Source organism: Leptodactylus fuscus, chromosome 10 (assembly GCF_031893055.1).
Source record: "Leptodactylus fuscus isolate aLepFus1 chromosome 10, aLepFus1.hap2, whole genome shotgun sequence".
Lineage (NCBI taxonomy): Eukaryota > Metazoa > Chordata > Amphibia > Anura > Leptodactylidae > Leptodactylus > Leptodactylus fuscus.
Genome location: NC_134274.1, coordinates 71,821,652 through 71,836,500, shown reverse-complemented (window position 1 = coordinate 71,836,500; position 14,849 = coordinate 71,821,652). Strand labels below are relative to the sequence as shown.

Here is a 14,849-nt window from a genome sequence, read left to right as displayed (position 1 = left end):
GGCTGAAAGAAGAGAGAAAAAGTAATTAAATACAGTTCATATATATTACTGTGCAAAGGTTTATTAACAAAATGCAAAGTGAGTGGGCAACATTGAGGACCACAGATGCAGTCATCAGCCAAGAAAAGTTACAGCATAATATAGTTGAGAATTATCTTCAGCTTAAAGAAGAAAAAGGAGTCCTACATGTGATGATAATGGCCCCCACAGAGTCCTGATCTCATCATCCAATCTGTCTGGGCTTACATTAGGAGACAGAAGGATTGGAGCAATCCTACATCTACAGGAGATCCTTGTTTAGTTCTTCAAGATGTTTGAAACAACTTCCCTACCAAGTACCTTACTGTCTGCAAGTATACCCAGAAGAAGGGCACTCACACAAATGTTAGGGTCCATTCACAGAGGAAAATGATGAGGAATTTGGTGTGGAATTTCACCGCTGAAAAAAGCCTCCCATTGACTTCAGTGGTTTCCTCGCAGATAAAGGAACCCATTGAAGTCAATGGGAGGCTTTTTTTTCAGCACTGAAATTCCACACCGAATTCCTCGCCATTTTCCTCCATGTGAATGGACCCTTAATGGGATGGACACAATGGACATGTAGGTGTACGACTCATTACAGGCACAGCGCAGCAATCAGACATCTGCCTGGTAACAAGCCGTGCACCTGTAAGTCCATTGCGCAACCATGGACTGTAAATCACACGACCTTGGACTGATTTGTATCCACTGGAAGTAAGGGTTGGTTCACACTAGCGTATGTATTCCATCCGGGGGGTCTCGATGCGGACTCCTTCCGGACGGAATACAAACGCTAGTGTGAACCAACCCTAAGCAGAATGAATAACAGCAAGCAGAAAACCGCAAGGAATTGATACAGAAAGTATATTGGAAAATTGTATAACTTTTCATTATACAAACAACAACATGTCAATATCTGTCTGAAACTAGACAACCCCTTTAACATATTTCACCTAGAAAAATGATGACCACATTAAAAACTGCAGAAAAAGAAGCACAATTTTACTGCACCTCAACTATATTTTCTAATGTTTCCCAAAAAGCATAAAAAACACAAACATGAAATACTGTTAAGGTTATGTTCACACCTGCACCAGCACTCCACTGGGGGATTGCATTCCCCATTCCCCCTGAAGCTTTTAGCTCTGCATTTTTTGCCCCTTTTGGGCGGAAACCCGGCAGAACCCATTGTGGTCTATGGGGCCCATGGGTAACCGATTTTTTTCAGCGGATGAAGTTTCCGTCCTGGAGGTCCCCAAGTGGATCCCCAAATGGAAACCCAAACGCAGTGAACGTGGATGAAGCTCAGGCAAGATGGCCATAACCATGTACAGAAAATAAAATTTATAAAATCTACAATCATAATATAAGACAATTTTTTTAAAAAAATAACCATATTATAAATGACGACACATTCCTATAAAGTGGACCCCTACCACTAAAGCTTAGCAGCAATAGATCACTAAAGATTTTTGGATGTGAGGTTGAAGATTTCTAAAGCAACCAATCACAGCATAGCTTTAATTTCTGATAGTGTTTTTGAAAACTGAAAGCCGTGCTGTGATTGGTTGCTATGGGGAACAAAGAATATTTTTAATTTAAACATTTTTTCATAAATCTCCCCCACCAACATTTTTTTTCTTCTTTTTTTAGGGTCAGTTCACATTGAGGATTTATCTAAGAAATCTCCCAGCACAAAGATTTTGCTAGTCACCTTTACTTCAATGGAAGGTTTGGGTAAAGATGGAGCAAGACGCTTCTTTTGTCCACTATCTGAAAAAAAATCAGGTATCAGACAGAAGAAGCGTCTGCCTTCTAAAGAAATAAGTGGTTGGTGGATTTTTTTAGTGGCACATTCCACTGTGTGAACTTATCCTTAAAGAGTTGTTTAAAAGGTTTGTGTGCACTTCGGATTTAAGAACATGATTATATCTATACATGTACACTAACACTGAACATATTCACAAGGCTTTCAAAAAGTTTTGTCCTTACCTTCTAACCTTTATCTCTGTCCTTCTCTGCTGTTATCTGTGCAGTCCTTGCTTCCTCTCCACTCCACAGCTTATAGAGTAACAGTGCTCTCTCTTTATATTGTGTCCCTATCCCATCCCCCAGCTGTACAGTTGGGCTCTGGGCTTATTACACACCTCTTCTCCCACCCCTTGGCCAACTTACACAATACCCAGTAAGGACATTTCATTAACATATTCAAGGCTGGACTCAATAAGTACTGTCTCAACTTTTTTAAAGCTGCTAAACCCATCACATTTTTTTTTTTTAAATTGACACCAAAATAAGTACAATCCCAAAAAAATATGTAGACCCCTAAATAAAAAAAGTCTAAAGCTACAGGCTCAATAAATATAGACCCCACCCCCTCCCCCAAACAGCCTGCAGATTATAAGAAGTCCTCCAAATTCAGACTCCTGAAAAAATTTAGACTCCCAGACCCCCCCAAATCTCAGGACAGTTCCTAGAGTAGAAATCCCAAAATAAATACAGATTCCATAATTAAAGTGGATCCTAGCATGAGCGTTATGGACACCCTAAGTACCCATTCATATTAAAGTGTTTATTCAGATTGCTGTTTTTTTTTTTGCCAACTGTAAGCATGTCTCTTTTTCTTGTATGATGCATTACATCAATGAAAGGCTAGGAGTCTGTAATTAAAATAGAAAAGTGAACCGTTTTCACTGTCCCAGAGAAATACAAAATATGGGATGAACGTAAGAAAGACATTTTAGTTTGACATAGATTATTAGATCCGTAATGTGGGGAATTTACCAATTTGGTCACACTAGTTCTTTGCATTTTTGGAGCAAGGCCATTTGTAACAAAAAATTTACAAATTTAGTAAACGGTGCAGGGACCAGAACAAGATGAGTCTGTGTCATGTCAGAAAATTGGTGTGCGTTATGTCTGAAATCTATGCCAGTTTGTTAGATTTAATCTTTGCTGCTTGGGACCTCCTGCGGGTACGTCAGAATTTTTAAAAAGTTGGAGGTTTTTAATAGCTCTGGCACATTTGCCACTCGCACGTGATATTAAGGTGGGCACAGTCGTGAACCTAGCATCTCTGCTGCTGGAGGTGGATTATAGAAAGATGATCCTTTCCCCCCCCAGTGGTGAACCTATCTAGCCTCTCTGCTGCCTGAGGCGGACGATCGAAAGATGTTCATCTTTTGATCATCAGCCAAAGACAGCAGGGGGGGGGGGGGGGGGGAGTGGGACACATTACAATAAATACAATGCAGTAATACTCACAGGAGACGTCTCCCCACATTTCCAGTCTCTTCCCTTTGGACCGCCATGACCACTTCTTTCAGCTGTGACTCCTCAATTCTCCACGCACCCAACCCCTATATATATATATATATATATATATATATATATATATATATATATATATATATATACAGCCCCAGGGGAGATGAGGAAACATAATAAACACTGTTACTCACCTCTCCGGGCCCGATGTTAAAGAGGACCTTTCATGGGTTTGGGCAAAGGAAGTTCTATATACTGCTGGAAAGCTGACAGTGCGCTTAATTCAGCGCACTGTTGGCTTTCCCGATCTGTGCCCCGGGTGAAGAGCTATTGGTGCCGGTACCGTAACTCTTCACAGTCAGAAGGGCGTTCCTGACAGTCTGTCAGGAACGTCCTTCTTCCCAGCAGCGCCTATAGTGCTGTGCGAGCCCCCTCCCTCTGCTCACAGTACTCGTCCATAGAAGAGCACTATCAGGAGGGGAGGGAGCGTTCCTCCCTGCTCACACAGTACAGCGATATAGGCGCTCCTGGGAAGAAGGACATTCCTGACAGACTGTCAGGAACGCCCTTCTGACTGTGAAGAGCTACGGTACCGGCACCAATAGGTCTTCACCCGGGGCACAGATCGGGAAAGCCGACAGTACACTGAATTCAGCGCAGCTTTCCAGCGGTATATAAAACTGCCTGTGCCCAAACCCATGAAAGGTCCTCTTTATTGCTGGCAGGCTTCGGGCCTATATGGTAATGCCCAGACATCACGTGGTCTGGGATATTACCATATAGGCCTGAAGCCTGCCCTAGCAATACCATACAGGCCAAAGCCTGTGTTAACAGTAACAGGCTATTACTACTAGCACAGGCTTCGGGCCTATATGGTACTGCTAGGGCAGGCTTTGGGCCTATATGGTAATATTCCAGACCACGTGACGTCTGGGCATTACCATATAGGCCCAAAGCCTGCCAGGAGTAACATCGGATCCCGGAGAGGTAAGTAACATTGTTTATTATGTTCCCTCACCTCCCCTGGGGCTCCGATTATTATACTCGGAGGTCTGAAAAGACCCCCAGGTATAATAATGGCGGTAGTGGGATCGCGGCCCGCCCGGGCCTACTCACTGCCGGCCTCCGCAGCCTATAGTACAAGAGGAAGCGGGGGCGGCAGTGGGGAGGTAGGTAAATAGGCCGCTACCTGCTGGAGATACTCAAGCAAGTAGCGGCCTATTATAAAACAAAAAAAGAAGTTTTATACTTACCGATCTTGTTGTTGCTCCCGCCGCCTCCGCGATCCTCTTCTTCTGCAGGCTGACGTCTGCGTAGGTGGCGTCACTAGACCGCCTACGTACGCTGATACGTACTCAGACGTCTAGGTATCAGCAAGCGTCATCACGTGTGACGCCGCCCACGCTGATACCTAGACGTCTGAGTACGTATCAGCGTGCGTAGGCGGCCTAGTGACGCTGCCTACGCAGACGTCTGAACCAGCGCAGAGAGAAGCAGCTCTCCTGCGCTGGTTCCAAGTAAAAAAAAAAAAGTAATAAAAGAAAAAAAAAAAAATCGTCCGTGCGCTGCCCCCCTCCCGTGTGCCGCCGGAAGCGGCTGCCTCACGTCGCCTCATTAGAGGTGCGGCGCTGCCCCCCCCCACACACTCCATCCCCAAGGCCTGAATACCGGGGTTGGAGGGGTGCTAGTGGTAACATTACAGTGAATTACAGTGCAGCAATATTTTGTTACTGGAGACCTCTGCTCAGATTTCCCCCCTCTTCCCTTTGTAAAAAATGTCATTGAAGTCAATGGGAGTGTTATTTTTACACATGTGTTCTAAACACGTGTATTATGCTAAAATGCGCGCGCGTTAACTCCGTGTGCACGGGCCCTAAGATATTTATAGGGCTATGACATCACAGGGCTGGCTAGCTGCACGCATGGCATTGTGGGTGTTCCCGTGTTCCTTGCCCCATGTCCTAACATGTGCAGCAGCCATTTTAGGAAAACACTGTGATTCGTTACCACAAAGCATGAGGAAATCCGGATTCGTTGCGAACCAAATATTTCCTGAAATTCGGATCGAATTCCAATTTGTCAGCTGTGATTCACTCATCTCTAGTTATTATATCCAATGAGTGAGTGACTCCCCCTCCTATCTATACTGGGACAACACATCCCCAACCTCCACCACCCTGATATACTGCTCTCCACATCCCAATAACATACCTCCCAACTTTTGAAGAACCGAAAGAGGGACAAAATGAGCGGCGCGCGTAGCGCACCGCGGCAAATTTAGCCCCACCCACTTTTGTGTTGACTCCGCCCACTCGTTAATTTTTCATGTGCCCGCACACAGTATAATCCTCCTACAGTCACCCGTAAATTATATGTCCCCCCTCTATCTCTCCCCCAGTTTCATATACACCCTTCATCTGCCCCCAGTTTCATGTCCCTCTTCCATCTCTGCCCCCAGATTCATGTCCCTCCATCTCTGCCCCCAGATTCATGTCCCACATCTCTGCCCCCAGATTCATGTCCCTCCATCTCTGCCCCCAGATTCATGTCCCTCCATCTCTGCCCCCAGATTCATGTCCCTCCATCTCTGCCCCCAGATTCATGTCCCTCCATCTCTGCCCCCAGATTCATGTCCTCTCCATTTCTGCCCCCAGATTCATGTCCCCACATCTCTGCCCCCAGATTCATGTCCCACATCTCTGCCCCCAGATTCCTGTCCCTCCATCTCTGCCCCCAGATTCATGTCCCTCCATCTCTGCCCCCAGATTCATGTCCCTCCATCTCTGCCCCCAGATTCATGTCCCTCCATCTCTGCCCCCAGATTCATGTCCTCTCCATCTCTGCCCCCAGATTCATGTCCCTTCATCTCTGACCCCAGATTCATGTCCCACATCTCTGGCCCCAGATTCATGTCCCTCCATCTCTGCCCCCAGATTCATGTCCTCTGCATCTCTGCCCCCAGATTCATGTCCCCACATCTCTGCCCCCAGATTCATGTCCCACATCTCTGCCCCAGATTCCTGTCCCTCCATCTCTGACCCCAGATTCATGTCCCCCATCTCTGCCCCCAGATTCATGTCCCTCCATCTCTGCCCCCAGATTCATGTCCTCTCCATCTCTGCCCCCAGATTCATGTCCCCACATCTCTGCCCCCAGATTCATGTCCCACATCTCTGCCCCCAGATTCATGTCCCTCCATCTCTGCCCCCAGATTCATGTCCCTCCATCTCTGCCCCCAGATTCATGTGCTCTCCATCTCTGCCCCCAGATTCATGTCCCCACATCTCTGCCCCCAGATTCATGTCCCACATCGCTGCCCCCAGATTCATGTCCCACATCTCTGCCCCCAGATTCATGTCCCTCCATCTCTGCCCCCAGATTCATGTCCCTCCATCTCTGCCCCCAAATTCATGTCCTCTCCATCTCTGCCCCCAGATTCATGTCCTCTCCATCTCTGCTCCCAGATTCATGTCCCCCATCTCTGCCCCAATGTCATGCCGTCCTCTCCTTCATCTGCCCCCAGATTCACGTTCCACCTCCACATTAAACTTACCTTCTCCTCCGCTCCCTCGCCGCCTCTCTCGCTGACACATGCGGCTGAAGGAAGGAGCTGACACAGGTCAGCTCCTCGCTTCGCCGCTGCCCGCCTCTCTCCCTGACACACGCGGCTGAAGCTGCTCGCGTGCTCGCTTCGCCGCTGCGTCTCTCTCTCTCGCTGACACATGCGGCTGAAGCGAGGAGCTGACCTGTGTCCGCTCCTCGCTTCGCTGCTGCCGCCGGCTCCTGGCTTGTACATCGCGTCTACAAGCCAGGAGCCGGCGGCAGCAGCGAAGCGAGGAGCTGACACAGGTCAGCTCCTCGCTTCAGCCGCATGTGTCAGCGAGAGAGAGACGCAGCGGCGAAGCGAGCAGCTTCAGCCGCGTGTGTCAGGGAGAGAGGCGGGCAGCGGCGAAGCGAGGAGCTGACCTGTGTCAGCTCCTTCCTTCAGCCGCATGTGTGTTCAACTCAGATCTGCGTCCTCTGGACGCAGATCTGAGTTGAAATCGGGACATACCTCCCTCCAACCGGGACCGCGGGACATGTCACCCAAATCGGGACTGTCCCGCGGAAATCGGGACGGTTGGGAGGTATGCAATAATGTCACCCTGAGGTAAATCTCCTCCTGCTTATCACCTGAGGAACATCCAGGAATCTCTCTGCTGTTTCTGGACGATTTTGCTTTGCTTGTGTTCTGGTTGTAGTTTTCAGGTCGTCTGATATATGGATATTTTTAGTAGTGAACCTGAACTTGACCCGAACCAAGTTGAAATCAATGGAGACCCGAACTTGGTGACCCAAAAAATGACTGCAAGATGGTGATAGTAAGGGGTAGAGGGCTGCAAAATGGGGGTAATAATAGAGCAAGTGCCCTGCAAAAAAATGAGGTAGGGAAAGTACTTAAAATAATCACATAAAATAAAACAATAAAATAAATTAAAAAATTAAAAATAAAATAAAAATTTTGAAACAGGTGGAAGAAGTCCAGGGGGGGTGGGGGAGAGGTGGAGTTGGATGTGGCGGTGTAATTGAACTCAGGAATTGAACTGGGAGGACCTATCGCTCAGTACCAGGAGACATGTCGATAGATACTTATTCATCATGTGAATCAAAGTCTGGGCTAGGAGACAGTATGCAACTGCCGATAGCAGAAAAAAAGAAGCGAGCTGCCCTTTCTTCAGGCGGATTCGCAGCTCGATGAGCTGCGGCTTCTGCCTGGCGTCCGCAACCTCTGGCGTCGGCCCATTCATTTGAGCCGACTCCGGGGTGGGAGAAGCTGCGATTGCGACATCGTGGCAGGCGGATTTTGACCATATTTTGACTTTGCTCCCCGAGTCAAAATATGGTCAAAATCCGCCCCACCGCCCCCCCCGTGTGAACGAGCCCTTATACTGAGGAGTACTGACTCGGGGTTCGTCCTGGAAATATGGCTGACATCTGTTCAGCATCACACAGATGTGACGGGGGTTATTTACATGAGCCTTTATTTTGAAGGTTCGTTCTAACAGACCGTCAAAATAGAAGTCATGGTCTATATTTGTCCATTTTCCCGGACCACTTCATAGACTCAAGTGAATGAGGATTCATGAAAACGGGTGACCCTTGAGTGCAAGACAGTCATAGAAAATGGATGTTTTCCAGTTTTGCACCTTTTTTAAGTGAATGCATCATTAGGATATGTGCACACTAAGTTTCTTTTAATGTTGATTTTGCCAAATGTTTTGCAACGTAATCCACGTAAAAAAAAACACCTATATAGGGCTCCATAATATAATATAATACATTTTATTTATATAGCGCCAACATATTCCGCAGCACTGTACAATTTATAGGGTTCAGATACAGACATACATAACAAAGAACGTCATTTCACACAATGGGACTGAGGGCCCTGCTCAAAAGAGCTTACAATCTATGAGGTAGAGGGGGTGACACAAGAGGTAGCAGGGGCGGTATTGCTTATACAGTGTTCAGACAATTTTGTGCATTAGGAATTGTGATAGGCTAGTCTGAAAAGATGCGTCTTTAGTTTACGTTTGAAACTGTAGAAGTTGGGAGTTAATCTTATTGTCCGGGGTAGAGCATTCCAGAGAAGTGGTGCAGCTCGGGAGAAGTCTTGTATACGAGCGTGGGAGGTTCTGATAATAGAGGATGTAAGTGTTAGATCATTGAGTGAGTGGAGAACACGGGTTGGGCGGTAGACAGAGATGAGGGAAGAAATGTAGGGAGGTGCGGCTTTATGGAGAGCCTTGTGGATGAGAGTAATAACTTTATATTTTATTCTATAATGAATAGGCAGCCAGTGTAGTGACTGGCACAGACCAGAGGCATCGCTGTAGCGTCTAGCACATATGCACATATCTGTGAAAATAGAATGGATGACACACAGATTAGTAATTGTTGCCACGCCTGCCACATTCTACAACTTATTTATTAAAACTCGCCCCAGTTTCTTACTGCAAGTTATAATGGAAATCTATGTGTGTTCCTACATGGTGTAGATTTCCATTCCGGCTCCTAGACGTCCAACAGATTTATGAAGAGGTCCCTTTATACCTGTGCCAGTCAGGTTTTTTATTTAGACTGGCATATGATAGACCAGTCTTAATAAATTTTCCCCAATGGAGCAAATTCATCATTCATTCTATGCCATAAAACTGGAATAGAGGAATGATATTGATGCACACGAGGGCCCTTTCTTGCACTAAATGTGCGCCCCCAAGCCCTGATCCTTCTACATTCAGCTCAACATCAGCCTCTTCATAAATCTCTGGTTCTTTGCGCCAGTCACTTATTATACCATACACCGGTCTTATTAAATTTGCTCTCATGAATTCATCAGTCTTTCTACACCAGTTTTCTGGCATTGAGGGATGAAGCACATATTTGGCACTAGGCCATTTCTTGCACCAAACCCCGCTCACCACATTGTGCGAATATGGATGGAGCAGAGTGTTAACGCCTTGACCCAACATATTAATTATGATGAGTAATAAATAAAACGCTCGCCAGTCTTAATAAGACTATCCCAATATTTTTGAAAAAGATCCATTGCAGTTATTTATTTAGTTTATTTTGTTGAGGCGAAAGCCCCCCCTTTAGGTTAAGGCCCCCACTTTGCAGAAAGGCAGCTTTTTGCTCCATTTATTTTTAGCCCAAACCAGGAGTGGATTGAGAAGAAGGTAGAGATATAAGAACTTCCTATATATTTCACATTCCTTTTGTAGTCATTTGGCTCATAAACTGCAGCAAAGTCTGCAACAAAAAGCTGCATTTCCGCAAGATGAGGCCTCAGCTTAAGGCCCCTTGTAGATGACTGTGTTGTGGGTCAGTGTGCTAGCCATGTATTTCACGGATAGCACACTAACCCATTCTTTTCCTTGGGCCCATACACATGATGTGTACACGTGATTTTTACGGTCCCATATGCTGGCCGAAAGGTCCGGGTCGCATAAGATAGGACAGGTCCTATTCCTGCTTCTGTGGCTCCTATTCATTTAATGAATGGAAGCACGGCCTGTGCACAGGGACATAGCCTTGTTCCCCGTGTGCAGCCTGTGCTTTTAATTCACAGGAGGCCAGTTGTAACATAGTCATCTGCAACCGGCTAAGGCGGTTGTGTTTATTTTTAGGCTAAGGTCCCACTGGGTGTAAATGCAGCGCTGAAGTGTTGCGGAACGAACCGCGGCGTGAACGTACTGCTGTTCTTTCCGCAGCGCTTTTAAGAGAAAGTTCACAGAGTTTTCCTCTGCGGACTTTCTCTTAACATTATATATACGGGAAAGCCGCCGGCGTTTCCGTAGATATAATTGACATGCTGCGTTTTACAAAGCCGCAACGGCTTCGCAAATGGCAGCATGTCCGCACTGCGTTTTTTTCCGTAAAGTGGAATCCCATCCCCTTTGCTTGCACTGTAAAACGCTGTGATTTTTTCCACAGCATTTCCGCCATGGACAAATCGCAGCGTTTACGTCCAGTGGGTCCCCAGCCGTAGGCAGGATTTTTTTTATTGTAGTTTTGCTGAGTTTTTCTCTGCAGATTTTCTTCCCTTATTAACCCCTTAGCGACCCTTGACGTAACTGTACGTCATGGGTCACATGGGGATGTATGGAGCGAGCTCACACGCTGATCTCGCTCCATACACGGCAGATGCCGGCTGTATAATACAGCCAGGACCTGCCACTAACAGCAGCGGTCGGTGCCCGAGCCGATCGCTGCTGTTAACCCTTTACACACTGCGGTCAAACGTGACCGCAGTGTGTAAACGGCGCCGGCGGCATGGGCGCCGCCATGTTTTGCCGATCGCCGCCCTCCTGAACGTCACATGAGGGCGGTGATCGGTTGCTATGACAGCCGGAAGCCTATTGAAGGCTTCCAGGCTTGTCTCTGCACTAGATCTATTAGACGATGCCAGAGGCATCGTCTAATAGAAGTGCTGCGATTTTGCTATTCACTGCAATACTGTAGTATTGCAGTGAATAGTATGAGCAATCAGACCCCCTAGGTTTCAAGGTACCTAAGGGGTCTGATCATAAATGTAACAGAAGAAAAAAAAAAGTTTTTAAAAGTATTAAAAAAATGAAAAAATATAAAAGTTCAAATCACCCCCCTTTCCCTAGATTAGCGATAAAAGTAATTAAAGAACATTAAACATAAACATATTAGGTATCCCCGCGCTCCAAAATGCCCGAACTATTAGAATATTAAAACATTTATCCCGTACTGCGAACGGCGTAGCGGCAAAAAAAATAAAAACAGCCAAAAAGCATTTTTTTTCAACACTTTGCCTCCTATAAAAAATTGAATAAAAAGTGATCAAAGATCTTTCCCCAAATGGTATCAATAGAAACGTCATCTTGTCCCGCATAAAAAGACACCACAACCAGCTCCATACATGGAAATATGAAAAAGTTACAGGTGTTAGAACATGATGACACAAATTTTTTTTTCTATTTTGCAAAGTTTATCATTTTTTTTAAAAGTATCAAAACATTTCAAATACTATATAAATTTGGTATCACCGCGTTCGTACTGACACGTAGAACACAGGTAACAAGTCATTTGTACCAAACAGTGAACGCTGTAAAAATTAAACCCATAAGAAAATGGCGCAAATGCATTTTTTCTCCAATTGCACCTCATTCTGAATTTTTTTCAAGCTTCCCAGTACATTGCACAGCATATTAAATGGTGCCATTACAAAGTACAATTTGTCCCGCAAACAATAAGCCATCATGTGACTGTGAACTGAAAAATGAAAAAGTTATGGCTCTTGAAATGTGAGGAGGGAAAAACGAAAATGCGAAACCAAAAAATGGCCTGGTCCTTAAGGGGTTAAACTTTTAGGGAAATGTGAGTGTTGCCGCAGGTATAACCGACATGCTGCAATTTTCAAAAACACAGGCGTTTTTGGAAACACAGCTTTTCCGCAGTGTTTTTGTAGGCAGTGTGTGGCTGAGATTAGCCAGAATCTCATTCACTTTGCAGTTACAGTAAAACGTTGCATTTTTTTTTCTGCAGTGTTCCCACTGTGGCAAAAACGTTGTGTTTCCGCAACATGGAGCTTTAGTCTAAGGTTATGGCCCCACGTAGCGAACCACAGCCAAAAAGCACTGCGGAAAAGACAGAAGTGGAAACACATTGTAGATTTTTCCGCGGCGCGTTTCACAGAATTGTTTCATGAAGAAGTCAGTAATTTTCAACTGTAAGCTTTTAAGAAGATTTATTAATAATCATTGATCAAATTCTCCAAACAGGGAAATACATACAGGAGGTAAGAACAATCAATGTCCACGTCGATCCAGGGATTTCACGTTGATCCAGGGTTTTTCTACTGACTGCCAGATTTGGAGAATTTTTCCCCCTGAAATGGGGCAATTGGCACGAGCCTCATGGTTCTTTTTTGCCTTCCCCTGGATCAACACTGTAGGGATTGTAGGGTTATAGGTTGGACTTGATGGACTAATTAATGTCTTTATCCAACCTCATCTACTATGTAACTATGTAATGTGATATATAGGTACACAGTAGGGTGGGTTAGACCAAAAATTATGACAGGAAACAAAAATATCATCAGGTGCAACATGAGGGAGTTAGATATAATCTGTCGTGGCCTCTTCACCTAGTTATGCATTAGATGTTTCTCGCCTTGATGTCACCAGTCTGTGATCAGATATTTTGGGTGATGTTGGTTTCTCTTAGTTCCTGCCTGCCCCTAATAGTCTTAAAGAACTGTCTAACATACACATGGCAGCATGAAGGGGCTCGGTGAAGATGGCAGTGAAGGTGTGTAAGTGTTTGATGGGGTCACACAGCTCATAAAAGGACAGCCGCCCGGCCTCATAATCCAGACAGATCCTGAATTTATAACTGTAAGAAATTAACTCTTTAGGTAACACGCCTCTGATACCATTATGATGAACTAAAATCTTTTCGCCATAACAGTCCAAACTCCAGGACTTGTTGTTTTCTCCTATTATTGAATTTTCTCCCCTCCTGGCCATACTGGGATAACACATCCCCACACTCCACCCCCCTGATCTACTGACCTCCACATCCCAGTAATGTCGCCCTGAGGTAAATCCCCTGATACTTATCACCTGACTATAATCCTGGAATCTCTCTGCTGTTTCTGGACGATTCTGCTCCTCTTCTGTCAGTGTTGCAGTTTTCAGGTCGTCTGATATATGGATATAATTATTAGCCGTGTTTACATCCAGTAATATGTCTCCAGGATCCTCCACATAGATCCCGCTCCTTATATCTGTTATTATGTCACTTAATTTTTGTATTCTGTCTGAGATCACATCCACATCCAGATCATCTACATTATGGCGCGATCTATAATGTCCCCCTGTGTCCTCATCACCTCCCTCCTCCTCAGGATCACACAAGTCACCTGTGTCTGGATCCTGTAAGACACTCAGTGGATCAGTCCTGTTACACAGCTCCTCAATGTGCCTCATCTTTCTGCACAACTCGTCCTTCTTTTTTTCCTGTATTTGCATCAGAGTAAAGACTTTCAATGTCTCATCCATTTTCTGCTTGGAGATCTCACTCAGGATCCTCTCTTTCTTTTTGCCAAGGTGTCTCTTGATGTCTGCAAACACTGCATTGACTCTCATGACTGATGCAGTTGTGTTTTGTTGAGTTATATCTCTGCTTTGTTCCAGATTATGGACTTTCTTCTTTATTTCCCATCTATTTTTGGTCAGTTTCTGGAGAACGCTACCCAGTTTCTCCTTCTTCTTCTCAGAGGCCTCATCCAGCGTCTCCACCTGGTGTCCTCGATGTTGTTCTGCTAAACAATAGGCACAGATACAAGCAGAGTCCTCAGTACAGTAATATTCCAGGATCTTCTTATGGACAGAACATTTCCTCTTGTCCAGGTTAGTGCTGGGATCACATAAGACGTGTTCTGATGTCTTACAGTGAACTTTCAGATGTTTATCACATGGAGAGGTTTCACAGTGTAGACAGGATTTCACAGCAGGTACAGGAGAGTCCACACAGTAAGTGCAGAAGATCCCGGTTTGTGTCTGTGTTGGTTGAGCAGACTTGAAATTCTCCAGTATGTTATGTAGAGCTATGTTCTTCATCAGTTCAGGCCGCTGCCGGTACCTTTTTCTGCATTCAGGACAAGAATAAACTCCAGACCGATCCGGTTTATCCAGCACGTGATCAATACAGATCTGGCAGAAGTTGTGTTCACATTTCAGCATTACAGGATCTGTATAGGTGCTACAACAGATGGAGCAGAGTAGCTCATCTCTCAGGTCATTGGACGCCATGGCTGAAAGAAGAGAGAAAAGTAATTAAATGCAGTTCATATATATTACTGTGCAAAGGTTTATTAACAAAATGCAAAGTGAGTGGGCAACGTTGAGGACCACAGATGCAGTCATCGGCCAAGAAAAGTTACAGCATAATATAATTGAGAATTATCTTCAGCTTAAAGAAGAAAAAGGAGTCCTACATGTGATGATAATGGCCCTCACAGAGTCCTGATCTCATCATCCAATCTG

The 14,849-nt window shown here is 45.3% G+C and overlaps 1 protein-coding gene across 1 annotated transcript; it reads right to left on the bottom strand.

Moving 5' to 3' along the window:
* Positions 1–12,401: 12,401 nt before the first annotated feature.
* On the bottom strand, positions 12,402–14,615 carry LOC142183171 (E3 ubiquitin/ISG15 ligase TRIM25-like). The gene is made up of 3 exons (XM_075258113.1): positions 13,724–14,615; positions 13,425–13,621; positions 12,402–12,527 (listed from the first exon to the last, which is right to left on the bottom strand). Exons 1-3 carry the CDS (start codon positions 14,613–14,615, stop codon positions 12,402–12,404), a joined length of 1,215 nt encoding a protein of 404 aa, XP_075114214.1.
* Between the last annotated feature and the right edge of the window lie 234 nt (positions 14,616–14,849).

Bases quoted from the DNA above. Each gene is read 5' to 3' on its own strand.
- LOC142183171 (XM_075258113.1), bottom strand. From the start codon at position 14,615: ATGGCGTCCAATGACCTGAGAGATGAGCTACTCTGCTCCATCTGTTGT. The intron at 13,622-13,723 runs GTGACTTGTGTG...ATGTGATCTCAG, and splicing joins CTTACAGGATCCAGACACAG to ACAGAATACAAAAATTAAGT. The intron at 12,528-13,424 runs GTGATAAGTATC...AAAAGCTTACAG, and splicing joins GATTCCAGGATTATAGTCAG to TTGAAAATTACTGACTTCTT.